This window comes from Condylura cristata, unplaced genomic scaffold, assembly GCF_000260355.1.
Source record: "Condylura cristata isolate star-nosed mole 26May11 unplaced genomic scaffold, ConCri1.0 scaffold00029, whole genome shotgun sequence".
NCBI lineage: Eukaryota > Metazoa > Chordata > Mammalia > Eulipotyphla > Talpidae > Condylura > Condylura cristata.
In genome coordinates, this window is record NW_004567130.1 from 18,525,157 (window position 1) to 18,541,001 (window position 15,845).

Sequence of the window (15,845 nt, forward strand, 5' to 3'; positions counted from 1 at the left end):
ACTCTGTCTCTGGTGAAGCCTCTCACCGCCCCTGAGCCTCTGGCCTGTACCCCAGTTCTGTATGAATAAATAAATAAATCTTTAAAAAAAAAAGGATTAGGGTGTGCACTGTAACCCATCTGTGAGCCACACACACAGAACAGTACAAAGAACTGGAGCGGAATGGGGCAATAGAGAAATTAAAATGGAATTCCAAAATATTCAATTAATGCAAAAGAAGGCAAAAGGAAGAAATGAAAAAGTAATAGTAGAGCAGCAAACCAAAAGGATGACATTCACCCACTTCAATAGCTGCATTAAATGTAAATGGACTAAACAGTCCCCGGAAAGCAGCGATTCTCATACAAGACAGGAAATGAGGCCCGAGAACACACTGGCTACAAGCGCGGGCTACAAGCGCGGGCTACAAGGGACAACATATCCAGACATAGGCGACCAAGAGCCAGAGGACAGAGGTTTAACAGCCCAAACCTAATAAATACAATTCGTCACTCTGTCAGAACAAAGGAGAAAAACCTTGAAACATCCCAGACCTTACAGATGCACATCAATGTGAGCACAGATGAAACCATGTCATGGGTGACAACTTAGCAATTAAAAGAAGGAAAAGGAAAGATTTACTGTTACATACAATATGAATGAGTTTAAAAAAACATTATTAAAGTATTTACTATGTGATTTTATTTATAACTGAAGCCCACAGAAGGAAAACTAGTCTATGATAACGTATCTATGATAACGTAAATAAGTAAGAACAGCGGCTGCCTTGAGGGAATGGGGTAAGGAGAATGGGGGCAACTAGGCTTGGCAGCTTCAGAGCCTGACAAGGTGCATTATCTCACTGACTAAACTAAACACAAGCAAGCATGGAAGTCTAGTTAAAGATATGCACACTGAAGTATCTGCAACCTACTCCAAAATAAATCCGAAAAGGAAGATTGAGGAATGAGAGTGTGATAACGCAAGGACAGCAAAATACTAACTACACAGAATGTAGCTGGACATATACGTGGGTGTTCGCTGTATTCTTCTTTCAAGCTTCTGCAGTTTAAAACCCAGAAATGGAATTTTTCACATGTTTTCTTGTTACACTGCTGCAGATACTGTGAACCAATCAGACTACCCCAAATATCAGAAAGAGTGTAACTCCAGTTTCTCCAAACTTTCTTTCCCTCTTAATCCTTAGTACAAAAAGATTCAAGCGTTGTGTCCGCCCTGTAGTACAGCAAAAGGCTCAGAATTGGAAAGAAACAGTAATTGCTTATACCTAAAAGCCTCAACTCCCTAACGCCCTTTATCAACTTTTGAAATGCCTTAGTCTTTAGGGGATTCCAAACTGGAATTCCAATCTGGCCTAACTCTTTTTCTAGATATAACACATTGATTTATTGGCATTTTCTCCCAAGCCAGCATTATAATATACCATATTACAATGAATCCATATCAGTAAGAATAGAATGGTAGAAGAATTATGCAGCCTCCCCACTTACTAATTTACCATAAAGGAAAACCTAGTCGTTTTCTAGAAAAAAGGGAAAGGCCTTGTACGGAGCAATATCTACCTCCTGCTCTGCCTGATAAAGCTTGACAGTGATGTTCCTCTGGAAACTCCCATCGCTGGCATCATCAAACACCCCCAGACTGGTAATGACAATCGGGTGGAGAACTCGGAAGCTCAGGCTGACGACACGGTCCTCAGAGCGCCCGGCGGAGGCATCTTCAGGAAGACTGAACGCCTCGATCTCCTGATTCAAAGCTAAGGGAGTAAGTAATGAGATAGGCGTTTCACATCATCAAGCCTACATGACTTCATTTTACTGTGAAGTAGTGAAACAGGTTGACAGCAAAATCGTGCTACATTTGTTATATAATTCTTTCACAAAGGGCATTGATTTAGAAAATATTTCTGAAGTACAGCTGCTCCAGGAAGAAATTTATTTGAAATTTAAGTCTCCAGCCACCTTTAAGTGAAATATTTAATTGCTCGACCAATGTTAACAGACTTCTACAGACACATGTGTGCACATGTAGGTATAAATGCCACTAGGAATAGTGAATTCAAAGGTGTCTACTAGGAAAGGGCTGAGAAATAAGGTATACAAAACAGCCAAATTAAGAAACTTAGTCTTGTTCTACGTATTCCAAAATTCCTATTTCTTGTTGAGGCAATTTAAAATGCTTGTGATGTCAAGCAATTATCATAATATAAGTAAATGACATAATTTCAAATAATACCAAAACACTTCACATTCAATATTGAGATCAGCTAAGCACACCACACACATTAAATGTACTAAGCACATACTGCTTAAATCCACAGTCAGTTCCTGGAAACTAATTTAGCAAACTGACATTTTGCTCAAGACATTTTTATTAAGTGTTGATGGGGAAAAAAAGCCCAGTTGACATGGAGCAAAATGTTGAATGACATTCAATGACATTCAACATTTTGCTCCGTCTCATCATGTGACATTTTTACGATTATCCCAATGGTTGTGCTATTAGCTCCAGTTAAAAACTGAAGTGCAGGAGTAGCAAGGAATGTGCTCAAGATCACAGAATGCTACAGCCAAGAACCAAGCCCAGTTAATGACTGCAGGTTTAGCGCTCCTCCCACACTCTCAGCAATAAAAGTAAGACTCCTTTCAATACATTTTCTGCTACCATAGTGAACCAGGGGAGATTTCATGAAGCAGCTCATATGGCCAAGCATGTCAGTGCCACTTTGAGAAGAAACACAAAAAACTCTTCCAAAAGATCAGAGCCCTCGTCTCGCTCAGGGCTGGGGGCACCACCATCCAAGAGCACATACAAACAGCCTTACCTTTGCTTACTGAATACATGTCACTGCTGGCGGTCAGTGCAGTCAGGTTAAAGACCAGGTCATATTTGGGGTACATATAAATTCTATTTTCACAACCCAGCAGATCATCTGGCTCTCTACCTCAGGCTTCCTAGGATACTACTTCACACTTAGTAGATGCTCAATAATATGTAGCTACACAAAACTGATGGCTTCTACCAAATAATAACATGAGCAGGAGGGAGGGCACAGACAAAAAGTGGTCAGAGAACCAGGAGTCCAAATTTACTGAATGAAAATTTTCTCTTTAGTATACTCAGTAATTAAGAGATTCAAGGTAAAAGTGTCCCTATTAAATATTAAACATATCAACTACACATTTCTATAAAAACATATGTACTCTAAACTCCAAGACACCTGGATATAGGAAATCCTGCAGCTTTAAAGTGCTATTAATCGAAGTTTCTACAGAAATTATCATACAACTAAATGCTATTTGAATGATCAAAAAGATAAAATTTTGTTTAAGATTGATTTAATATTATTAAAAAATCCTAACCTAGAAATTATATATATCGAAGTTTTCTTTATTAATGGAAATTTCCACTCCTTTACTATTCATGAACAACAGCACTTAACATAGAAAAAAGTCTGGCTAATTTAATGGTGAGATTTTTTTTAAAACTGGCTTGGCTTCAGATTCCAAACCTTATTTGTTCTAGACTGCTCTTCCGTCATCAGCAATACATGTTATTAGGCTCATGGCCCTTTTGAGACACCAGGGAAAAGAACTCTCTCCCAACAAAAACACAATTACACACAAAATTTTGCTGACAATAGTAACTAGATTCACAGACACCCTAGAAAAGAAACTATTCTGCATTAGAGACTTGAGAATATGTTCTAATTCATTAAAAAATGATAGAAACCCAACTATAAAAAAGCAGGGTCTTTAAAATGATCAAATCACCTACCACATTCCAGGAATTACACTATTTTGTATGTGCTAATATATTTCATCCTCATTTTGATCCCCAAGATAAATACTTTTATCCCCGTTTACAAATGAGTAAACTGAGGCAGAGTCCAAGTTAATAGAGACGCCACAGCTAGAAACAGCAGAGCCTGGGTTTCCCGTTTACAAATGAGGAAACTGAGGCAGAGGCCAAGTTAACAGAGGCGCCACAGCTAGAAACAGCAGAGCCTGGGTTTCGTCACGAGCCTGCCGCCACAGCCCCCGAAATCGCCTCAGCAACGGCCTGCACCAGGTGGCGTGCATATTACAGCGGCTTCACACACCTGAAAGCCCTGTCAGCACAGTTAAGATTTGGAAAAGTCTCGTCTCCCTTACAGCCAAAGTGGACCCTAACAGGAAAGGCTAGCAAGCGGACAGACGGCGGTGAGGCGCCAGCTGCCCAAGGTCAGCCCCTGCATAGCGCAGGGAACCTAGCCATGGCCACTCTCCTTCCTGCTCTTCAGAATACTCAAACCTTTGGAAGGAGTAAGAAGCGCCGTGCTGACTTTTCTATGTTTAGTTCTGCAGAGGTTCAGGCAATAGTCTAAGAGTAAATGCGACTTACTCTTCTTACATCAGAGCTATTATAAACCAGCTGCCAGTGAAACCACCTTCCTCAAATCTAAGACTTAGTAATTTAGGATTTATCTATGCAAAAGGAAGCCAGAGGCGCCTGAATCACTGAAACATAAACTCGACTAGACCCTGAAGTTACATCGATCTACAAAGAATCTTCACAAGCATCTCAGCTGTCATAAGGAGGGGCAGGTATGGTGGAGGCTCGGTGTGCTGGGGCTGCAGGGCGAGACTCACCTGGGCTGGAGATGTTGCGCAGTCTGCAGGAGTAAGGGTCTTCCCGGTCCTCCACGGGCACGTCGCAGCCACGGGCACCTATGATGAACTTCACAAGCACGCTGAGGGAGGCCTGGCGTTAGCACCATGACTGGCCCCAGAAGCGCCTGCCCGCCCTCACACCCTTTGTGGGGCTTTCCTCTGAGACGCAAATACTGGCTAATGTTGCCCTCACTCTTCCTGTCTGGCGCCAGTGGGAAGCAAACCAAAAGCTGCTGACTGCCACGAGTCATGGGCAGAGCCTTGCTGCGTGCTCCGGAGACAAGCAGGCCCAGTGAATGAGAAAGGTCACTCATGCCCAGACCCCGGGACCCCGCCAGCCGCAATCGCCTGTACCTGCTCCCTATGTCAGGTGTGCAGGATCAGTCTTTCAGCCACCACGCAGGGACACCACGCAGGGCCTCCACTTTGTTTCTCAGATTGCCTATTAGCCCCACACGCAAAAATGAGGGCCCCCGGCGTGATTTTGGCCCACTCTTGCCCTCCAATGAAGTCCGACTCCACTGGAGGCTGAAACTGCAGCCTCTGCTCTCTCACTTCCCATGCATTCTATAAAACAAACTGTGGCTTCACTACCCTCCACCTCCCCGGAGGCCACCCCACTGTCACTGCTCACCGCCTTGAACGGACACTTCAGCCCCCATCCACTTCTCTCTGCCCCTGCAGTGTGGTGCCCTCCCTGCATGGCCAACCCCTGCCCACATCACTGGCTGGTCTTCCCAGGTCCAGTGAGCATCAGTGTCACCCAGGCCTTGCCCATGAATCTTTTCTCATGCTTCTCAATGGCTCCCCTGGGCAGTATCTGTTCCCAAGGCCTCAACCAACATGGGAATGGTTACTGAGTTAGCACCTCTAATATGGACCCATCTTCTAAGTAAAAGATCTGTAAAGTCATTGGGCATTTTTACCTAAATGATCTACGAATGGTTGAGTGCGAAACAGAAGAGACCTAGTGATTTGTGAGAGCCAGTTACTAAATTTTATGAGCTAGTTAAGCACAAGCTTCATTAAAAATTAAATTACATAAGATGACAATTAAATACATTGTATTAAAGTCAAAGGAAATACTCAGATTCAAATTTTCTTAATTATTTCATGATCACCTCTACTCTTTCGGTTATTTAACTTAAATCTGTGTGGGGGTTACCGTGCTGTGCTCCCGCACTACCTTATTAACTCTCTGGACCCGGAGAGAGCACATCATTATCTGAAATTGCTCACATGGGGATATTTACACTGGAAAATGGCAAACACTACCGATAATGGCTTGCTTTATTGTTTACTTGATTGTCTAGTGATGGAGAACTTGTTAATGATGGAGATTATACTTTAGAAGTGTGATATCTGCAGTTACTCCATCGTGAATGGTCCAAAAGAGGAAATACTTCCTCACTGCTAAAACCCATTGCCTGGTGCTTCGCAAAGAGAGAGGCCCTCACAGGCCTTGGCACTTCAGTACTGCACCTGAATTTAGAGAGGACGACACCGGAGCAACCCTCTGGCGACTGCAACCAGATGCACAGGGCACAGGCACTGAGTGCGCCCCACAAGCACAGCAGCGTCTGTAGCTACAATGACACTCAACATCACCCTGTAATCCCGGGCACACACTTCTGCGCGATGTGTGCCCACCTCTGTTCCGAGAGCCAATCAGTGAGCGCGGACCAGCACAGTGCTGCCCACAGAGGCCTCAAACTCAGCATGTCCAGAAATTAGTTTATTTTGCACAAAACCTGCTCTTTTCTTCTCCAGTATGTTCCTTCATCTTGACTAATGAGTTCACTATTCTTTAAGCAGAAAGCTAGAAGCCGCGCTGACTGCGTTCTTGCTGCACCCACCCTACTCTCCTGCTGGGTCACCCCAGCCGCTGCCCTCTCAGCATCCGTGCACCACGATACTCTGCAGCGCTGGTGGCGGCCTCTACATCACCCTTCGGATTGCGCTGACCTCACCCTCTGCTCAGGAGTCTGCCTCACACTCTCCGGACAGACACTTCCGGAGCCCCATGCGCCAAATACAGAGAACTGCTACTGCTGCTGCTGCAACACACCAGGTGTCCTTACCTCTCTGACCTTTTGCTTCATTGTTACCACTGTTTCCTTCTACTAAACTTCAGACCCTCAGTATGGTGCCTATGTTGATTTCTACCAAGTAATGTACCACCTTTATGCAGAATGTATTTAATAAATACTAAATTGGCTACTTACGGTTTCATTACAAAGGCCTTGTTAATTGCACACAGTTCTCAAAATATGCACGAGCCTGGCTCCTTCCATGAAATGCAAGATTTAAAAATAAGCCCTACATATAGACACACGCTCTTCCACTGATGATCAATTAGGGCAGAATCACACACACTTGCCAAACAAGTGTGTTTTTTAAAGCCATCTTTTATTTCTTACTACAGCCATAAAATTAATCTGTCCCAGAAAGAAGTTCTCAGCTAATATCTATTTTTATTCAGAAAGCCAACCATTATGGAAAACAAATCACCAAGTTTACTAAATTTAGAATGAGAGTATGCTATGCTGGTTAAAAAAGAAATTACTGGCAGATGTCCAAATGTTAGTTTCACTGATTACATTTAATTCTGAGTCACTCACACAACAGCAAGTGCCTTACTCTGTGCCCAGGGAGGTTAAAGGCCCAGGGGTGCAGTTAAAAAACCTGAGGCTGCTACACTAGGAAACATACTCTGGAGGGAGAACAATGCATAAATATACAACTAACTATAACACAGGCAGTAATGATAAAGCCATGGGTGGGGTGGTGCGAAGCTGGCACTCTCGGGGCTGGCCACTGGCCACAGGGGTGGGGCGGGTAGAGACCTGAGGCTCAGCTGCACCGCGAGGGATCCGGCAGGGGTGGGAGGGTGCAGGAGGACGGCGGCCAGTGCAAAGGCCATGAGGCACACGCTGTGTCCAGAAACATAGAAGGTGCCAGGGGCACGTCAGCGTCTGTAGACTCGCAGGCCACTGCGAACACCTGACTGCCCCTGAGCAAGGAGGGATGTCAACGGAAGTTTGAGCAGAAAGCCGACATGATTTAATTTTGGAAAACAAAATGGGGGCCAGAGAGAAAGCGGGTAAGGAGGCATCCACGATCACACAGTGTGGGGAGTGGCACCGGTGATGGGCGCTCCAACAGGCGCTGTGAGCTAAGCGAGCTCAGATGCCGCCTGACGGAGGTGGGTGCGGAACACAGGAGTCAAGATGGCGCCGCGCTGTGGACTGGAAAGACCTCAGAACGCGCCGACTCCTTCACCAGTCTGCAGCACCTGCGCCAGGACCAGAGCGTGATGGGCTAGCTGGCCTTGCCGGAGTTCCCCTTCTCGCCCTCTGTGAGCTAGCAACAAAGAGCCCCTCACTCTTCACTCACACACTCTGTCCTGATCCCAGAGTGACACCTGCCTGTGGGTCCCCACTCCCAGATGCTCTGCTTCCATGACCCCTAAACAGGACCATGCCTCCCTCTCCAGCCCCTGGAAGCATCATAAATCCTATGCTTCCATTTTGCTTTTTCCTGTGTACTTTCCTGTGCTGTGCTGGAACCAGCCTTAAAGCACCCATGGCTGACTAACTGCTCCATTTAGAAACCTCAGGGTTTGGGTCTGAGTCACCGTGGGAAGTTAGCACTATCTTCTGAGAGGGGAAGCTCAAGCTCACGGGAAATGCAGGCTGTAGAGGTGGTTCCGATAGCAGTGATGATTCTGAGGACTTTCACTTGCTAGGTTATATTATCACTGATCACAAACTAAAGAAACCCGTCTTGAAAAGGAGTGAAAACTGCTACCAAAAGATAGGAGATCTATACATGGTCACCGCTGGTGACCAGACACTCACTGCAATTCACTGGGACAGCTCCCATCAGAAACATGTCCATGAACGCAGTCCTGAGACAGCCTTCTCTGCTCGTCACCTAAGTCTCCGCAAAACCAGAAGCCCAGCTTCCCTGCCTCTTGTCCACTAGCCCTCACTGCACACTCAGAGAGGCAGCTCTCGCTGAGAAGAGCCAGTAGCTGGACTATTTCGGGTGCCATCAGAGCCCGTGGGAGGGCAGCTGGGAAAGTGCAGAGCCTGCTGCACACCCTGCAGGTCACGCGACTGAAATACTGCAGCAGTGAGCATGCTCTTAAGTGATGCTCTTAAGCATCTCTGCAAACTTGGTGTCGACGCAAAAACTATCCTGGAGTCAACTGTTAAAGAATTGTTACTCTTAACAAAGCAAAACCCAAACTCAGAACAAAACAAATACCAGGTATACTGCCAGTGGACACATCCTCTCCCACCTATCTTCTGCCCTAACTGGTTGCCTGAATTTCCTTTGGGCACATTTATATGTACAGATGGAAGCAAGTCAAAAAGCCAGTCCCCAGGAGAGGCCACCTGTCTGAGCCAACATCTCTGACTGCAGAGTGTTTCAGGACTCATGCTCAGAAGCCAGGCGCCACACAGACACCTACCGTCGACTTAGTGCTGGGTGTTGCAGCAAATGCCTCAGCCAGGTGCTTCTTATCACACTCCGAAGTTCATGGTTATTGCGAGCCGACAGCACACCAACAACCACGTCATAATGACTAGACGACCGCTGAGGTGGTAAGGCCAACTGATCTAGAAATAAGCAGTAACAAATCAGATACCATGTCCCGACTACTGTTAAGTTCAATATGTAACACAAAACCAATTTACAAAATAGTGTATGTTCACACTTGTAGAAAATTCAAAGAAAAAAGTGTTTTAAGTGCCTATAAACTCAACCACACCGAGAGGACCACTGCTACGAGCTCAGTGCAGCCTTCCTGTCCCACATGACGTATCCACACTCGCACATGCTGTAAACACAACAAGACGTGCATGGTAAGTGCCCTTTGGAGAGGCAACACAGCATGAACCACAGAGCAGAGGCCCTGCACGTCAGGCCATATTTAAAACCACTTGAATTTGGTTTTTGCATAGAACTCGGATGTAGACCAGAAATATGGGGGGCGGGGGGAGGGTTAGAGGACTCCACAGAGACAGAGTAGGGAGCAGAACCGGTGGATCCACTGAAGTACAATGCTGAGGGGGCAGCTGGCAATATGGTTAAGGTTAGGAGTGAGAGGTTAGGGTTTGGGTTCTGGTTAGGATGTGATGCTGAGACAACCCCGAGGCCACCACAAGACTAAGAATCCTGGTTCTTTTACACTGTAAAATCAATTTAACCTCTGCTGATCATCACTTAGGGAAATGCAAATTGAAACCACAGTGAAATGCCACCTCACAGCCCTGAGAATGGCCCAGTGGGTGAGGCAGAGTGTGAGTGAGCTCAGGGAGAAAGACGGGGCCCACGACTGATGGGTGCAGGCTGGTTACCCTGTTACAGGGTAGCCCAGAATGGACTGGGCCGCCTGTCTGTGGGCGTCACTCGTGCGCTCACAACTCAGTTACACTTCAGGGACACACAAAAGGGCCAATAACGGGTTGATTTACAAAAGGGGAAAGGAACAGGAAACAACCCAGGGAAAAGAGAGCAGGATACAAAGTAAGTGGAATACCTTATGGCTCGGCTGACTGAACACGCCGAGTCACATGGTTAGGAGAGCTGCTTCCCAAGCAAGAGAGCGGGAGATGCAATTGCGCCCTATATATCCCCCAAATGTCCCAGAATTCCTGCTAGCTCCGCCCTGGGGTCCTCGCAGCTCTCTTCCTGGCACTGCTGGGAGTTGTAGTTTCCAATCGCTGGAGTACGGAGCAGAGTCCAGAAAGCTGGAATAGGGGATGGGGTCCATAAGACCCTGCAGTTCCTTTAGGGCATCCTTCCCCTTAACAATCCCTATGAGAGCAGTGCGGAGGCATCTCAGAGGACGCAAGGCTCAGTCATTGCTTAACCACTCCTTCGGGGCATCCATCCAGGGACGCACAACTCCAAGTAGAGGGGACCTGTGCGCTGCTTCGCAGCCACCCTGTGGACAGCCCAAATGCCGGGGAAGGCGGAGGGCGGAGCAGGAAGATGTGGCGTGGTACACCACAAGTGGAGCTGCAGGGCACTGGGCTAAGTGACACATGAGGGCAGATACCGGATGAGGCACTTGTGAGGAACAGGGCATGGAAACAGGTTCAGCACAGCCAACCACCCTAGAAACCTGATAGAGCTGAGGTTTCCAGAGGGGATGGGGCACACGGGGAGGTCCCGGGACACTGGTGGTGGGCGGTGTGGCAACACCTAAGGAGTGACCCTAGATCCCTAACCATGCACAGTGTCGTGAGCCGAAGCTAGTTCCAAAAAGTGGCTTAAGTGCTTGAGTATGGGCGGCCTTAACTGCATGTGGATCTATACCTCACAGGACAACTGTGAAAGCCATGTGAGAGGCTCATAAAGGCCTGGCGTGGTGTCAGGCAAGCGCTAGGCCCTCAATGGCAATGACAAGAAAAGCTTCCGAATTACTGATCTTAACTTAACCTGACAGACGAAGCTTTAGAGATGAAGTACGACGCCCATGCCAGGGTGTGCCAGAAACCTTATTTATGCCAATAAATTCTACACGCAGCAAACCTGCATCATAACTAAATACCCTGAAGAATGAGAGAAGCAGTGTTTTCAGAAAAGAGCTAAGTGTCATGTCATGCAAATGGCTCATCTTTTCCCACCTGGGCTCTAATGGGAAGGGTTACATTAATATTTTGTGATTAGAAAGACAGAAGAGAAAGATTTGTCCTATTTTTCATCGCCCATTTTTTAAAAAATAATGTTTATTTTTTACATCATTTTGTGCCTTTTTCCATCTCTCACTGCCCATTTTCAAAGTTGCAGAGCAACAAGCTTATCTAGAGCCCTACTGAGAGATCATCGCATGTCTTTCTCCAGTGGTGGGAACAGATCCCAACTGTTTCCAAAAATAGGTCACCGGCCCTCCCTGGTGACCCAATGGGTTAGGATGCAGCACTGCAAGCTGGCTACAACCGCTTCAGTGCAAGTTCGATCCCCCGCCCCGGAGGTGACCCCCAGGGTGCAGCAGACCTCTCCTGTCTCCCCGCAGCTCCCCTCAGCAGTGTCCTTTGTGAGTCGGCCTGTTGTGCTCCCAACTCTGTCTCTGGTGGATCCTCTCACCGTCCCTGCACCTCTGGCCTGTACCCCAGTTCTGTGTGCATAAGTAAATAAAAATCTTAAAAATAAAAAAACAAAGGCCAAGACCTTTACTACATTCACTGCGATGTTTCTGCGACGTTTCCACATGCCAGTGAGCTATTCAGCTGAAAGGCTGAAAGGCAACAAAAACATGTTGCTTTTTTCAATAGGGCCAATTAAAATCTGGGATGATTCTTCTATTAGGATAATTTAAAGTTATAACAATTAAAGGAACTGTTATTACCTTATTTTCCAAAATAGATATTTCTAAAAAGGTATTCCAATTCTGAATGAAACCGAGACACTTACTATTTCAACAAACCTGGCCACAAACCTGGCACCGACTCTTCTATAAAGACAGAATTTATGCAAACCCAGGTTCCATGCATTAGGCTTGTGTACAAACAGGCCATATTAAACACCATGTACTCACTACTAGGTCTCGAGTATCTTTTTTTCTTTTTTTTTTTTTAAGATTTATGCATGCAAGAACTGGGGTGGAGGTCAGAGATGCAGGGGGGTGAGAGGATTCAGCAGAGTGGGGAGCAGAACAGGCAGATCCCCTGAAACCCACTGCTGAGGGAGCAGTGGGGAGACAGGAGAGGTCTGCTGCGCACTGGGGTCACAGTGGCTGGGGATAGTTTGATAGCCGTCTTTAACCTCTGTGCCCCCAGGGAGGCCCGTGAGGATCACTTTAATGCTGTGCATGTAGAGGGTCATCTGATGCTCAGGAACCTGTGCAGTGGGTACTAAGTATGAGGCTTCCTACTGAGCAATGGGGCAACAGGCACAGGGCTCTGGGAAGTTCCCGAGATGGACAGCTGGTGAGTGGGGAGGCTGAAACCTCACCCCGCACTCTAACCATTCTTCACCTGTTCCACAGAGATGCAGCCTCATGCTGCTCATTAACACACATTCTCATCTTTCCCCTTACACGACTCAGAGTGAATCGGTGATAAACAGGCCCCCGAGAATGCCAGTGAGCATGTTTTTTTTTTTTTTTTAAAGATTTATTTGTACATACAGAACTGGGGTACAGGCCAGAGGCTCAGGAGCAGTGAGAGGCTTCACCAGAGACAGAGTGGGGAGCAGAACAGGCAGATCGACGAAATACACTGCTGAGGAGAGCAGCGGGCGGGTCAGGAGAGGTCTGCCACGCCATGGGGTCACCTCCGGGGCAGGCGGGAATCGAACTCATGCGGAAGTGGCTTTAGCTCCTCAGTGCAGTGCTTAACCCGCTGCGCCACCAGGGAAGGCCGAGCATGTTATTTTTAAATTCGCAGCTCCAGAACATGTTTTCTCACACAGAACTGTACATGGAAATGTGTACCACTGATGGAACTAATTCTAAATGAGTCTGAATTTGGAGAGTGATTTAAATGCTCACAGAAATTAGCAGTTACATGGCCTGTCCCCTTATTTTTCAGAGCTACCCTAGGATGACGTTTGCTTTCGTGCACGGGAGCAAAGGCAGCAACAAGTCAGAGTTACGGCCTCCAAAGGCAGCATGCTGTGTAACACCACTGAGGACCTACCTCAATTCCTGAGTCCGCACTTGGAATGGCAAACACCAATCCCTCGTCAAAACTGGGTTAAGCCCAAAGAAATGAACCTTTTCCTGATGACAAAACCTTCACGAGGATTTTCTCAAATCTATCCCTTGCTCATCACCTAGTTGCTGCTACGTACATTTCAGACTTTTACCTAGGCCACACAGGACATCTGATGTTTCTCACATCACCGCCAAAGTGTCCCTAAACACAGACAAGCGTGAGAACAGCCCCGGGTCTGTGAGTAGCACGGATCACACCTGCCAAATGCCTCTCATCCTGGTCCGCCGTCCTGCCCCATCCACCCTGCTGCTTCTCACTCATGGCTGAGCTGCTCTGCTGAACTGCCTCACTCCGCGAGATTTCCTGCTCTCGACAGATTCTGGCTTTAGGCGACATGTATATCCAGGCATATCTTCAGGCCATAACTAACTGAAACCCCAGTGGAAGGTAAGGGCGTGGGAGCAAGGTCCTTTCACCCTCCGGCCCTTGGCCCTTGGCATTCCAGCCCTGCGCTCTTGCAGCCTGCCCTGACTGCGGACACCTGGGCCGGCACCCCAACCAGAGGACAGAGGGCGGCATCGCGCTGCCTCCTCCCAGCTGCCTTCCCGGGTCAGCCTGAAGGACTGAAACTGCACGGAGGCCCAAGATGGGCATCCAGGTCTGCCCCCCCAGCTCCCTCACCGCGCTCCCCCCCGGAGCAACAGCCGTTTCTCTGCCTTAAACAGTAACATGTCCCACCAGGCCAGCAACCGCGAGCCTCGGCACCGAGAGTGGACACCCGTACATCTATTTAAGGGAGTGTGACGTCAAAGCGATCGCTCAAAATAAACGCAAGGATATTTAAAGATCAGACCAAAAGCTCCATGCTCGTGCGCATTCTCAGAAGGCGCTGACCACGGGCACTGACCCTGACGAACACTGGCGCTCCTCATCATCAGTGGACTCATAGGACAGTCACACACCACTGCCGTGCCCCAGTTTCAGACACCTCCCCAAACAGCACAGTGGCATGGGTGCCACGGTGTTTGCTCGGAAGCAGGCATTCTCCGGCGCTTCACCCATCGACTCTTCACCCTAACTACGAGATCAGCACTTTACACATGAGGAAACTAAAGCGCAAAGAGAGCACCAGCCCTCGGCAAAGCTCCCAGCTGATGGCGGATGGTGCTCTCGGGGGCAGGGCCTGCGCGTGGGCAAAGACCTGCTGTTGTGTGCTGGCCGCTGCCGGGCGTGCCACACTCCCAACACCCTGGAAGGAAAAGCCTCCTTGGTCACTGGCTTGCCCAGATTAACTGCTAAATGACCACTGCCACGTGGTTTCCCAAAACAAGGCCGGTCCACACTCCCGAGGGAAAGGCGGCTGCCTCCACTTCCCTAGTCACCCAGGCCCACTGCTGTCCCCCCTACGGCACTGGGAGACCACCCTCTCCCCGCCCGAGCCCTCAGCAGCTTGCCTCTCTTCAAGGCCCGCTCACCTGTCCTAGCCTCGCCGTTCACAGCAGCAGCTTCCTGAGCTGCACGTCAGATTGTACATGCTGCCCTGTGGCACTAGGAAGTCACCTCCCGAGCTGGCGCCCCGTCGACTGCTGAGGCCGGCAAATGTCTGGATTACTGCCACACAGGGTGGCTGGTGCAGGCCTCAGGGATTTGCTGGAGGCCTACGCCAGAGGCCTCTAATACTCAGAACGCCACTTGCCCTGCCAGCGGGCTGCCAGACTTAACCGAGACTGAAGAAGAGAAAACAAAAATCTTGAAACGTTCGTTCAAGGGCGCAGAATGGCCTGGCGCCTAGAGCCTGCCCTTCCCGGGTCCAATTCCCGAGTCCAGCCTGCTCCAGTCTGGCTGGACATTAGCCGGACACTCAGGGCACAGTGTTGCCAGGCAGGGTGAAGGCACCTGTGGCCCCTCGCCACCTGAGCAGCCCTCTCCCTGAGGACACCCTGGCACGGAGGAAGAAAACCAAGGCTTGACCGCAGGCTCGCGGGCTCCTTCGCGGAAGCCCAAAGGCCGGCGGGCAAGTGCAGGGCGGGCAAGTGCGGGGCGCTCAGGCTCAAAACGAAGCCCTCACCCCCCACCCCATGCTGACGGGGTCTTCTGCGCGGCAGCCTTCTTCAGTGCTTGCTGAAGCCTAAAGCCGCCCGGCGCCAGCCTGCTGACAGGGTGGATGTCGGGTCGCCACGCTCCGCTGCCGGCCTCTCGAGAACCTGCATTTGCCTCACAGGAGAGAGGCGTCCTCACCAACCAGACGGGCGCGCAGCCGCTCGAGGCACTCGCTTCCCCTACTGGCGCCCGGCAATTCTGACTTCAGCGCTCCGGTATGAGCGAAACTGGTTCCCGGAGGAGCGGGAGGGAGGCGCTGCCATGCGGCTAAAGGCAAAACGACCGTCACCAAACTCCACGCGGCCTTCCAGGCCCGTGTGCTGGGCCACAGACGTACGGAGAGAAGCGGGGCTCCCCGCTGCGGGGGAGGCGGCGTCCCCGCGACGGCCACACCTCCCGGGCCTCCCCGCGGCAACGC

General features: G+C 48.9%; 1 protein-coding gene across 1 annotated transcript in view; it reads right to left on the reverse strand.

The window, feature by feature from the left end:
* B3GALNT2 (beta-1,3-N-acetylgalactosaminyltransferase 2) overlaps positions 1 to 15,845 on the reverse strand; it is a 37,096-nt gene that overhangs the window by 17,152 nt on the left and 4,099 nt on the right. Inside the window, exons 2-4 of the mRNA XM_004690730.2 lie at positions 9,133 to 9,280; positions 4,632 to 4,732; positions 1,563 to 1,756 (exon numbers count right to left, since the gene is read on the reverse strand). Of these exons, the coding sequence (XP_004690787.1) occupies positions 1,563 to 1,756; positions 4,632 to 4,732; positions 9,133 to 9,280 (443 nt within the window). The remainder of the gene's footprint in view (positions 1 to 1,562; positions 1,757 to 4,631; positions 4,733 to 9,132; positions 9,281 to 15,845) is intronic.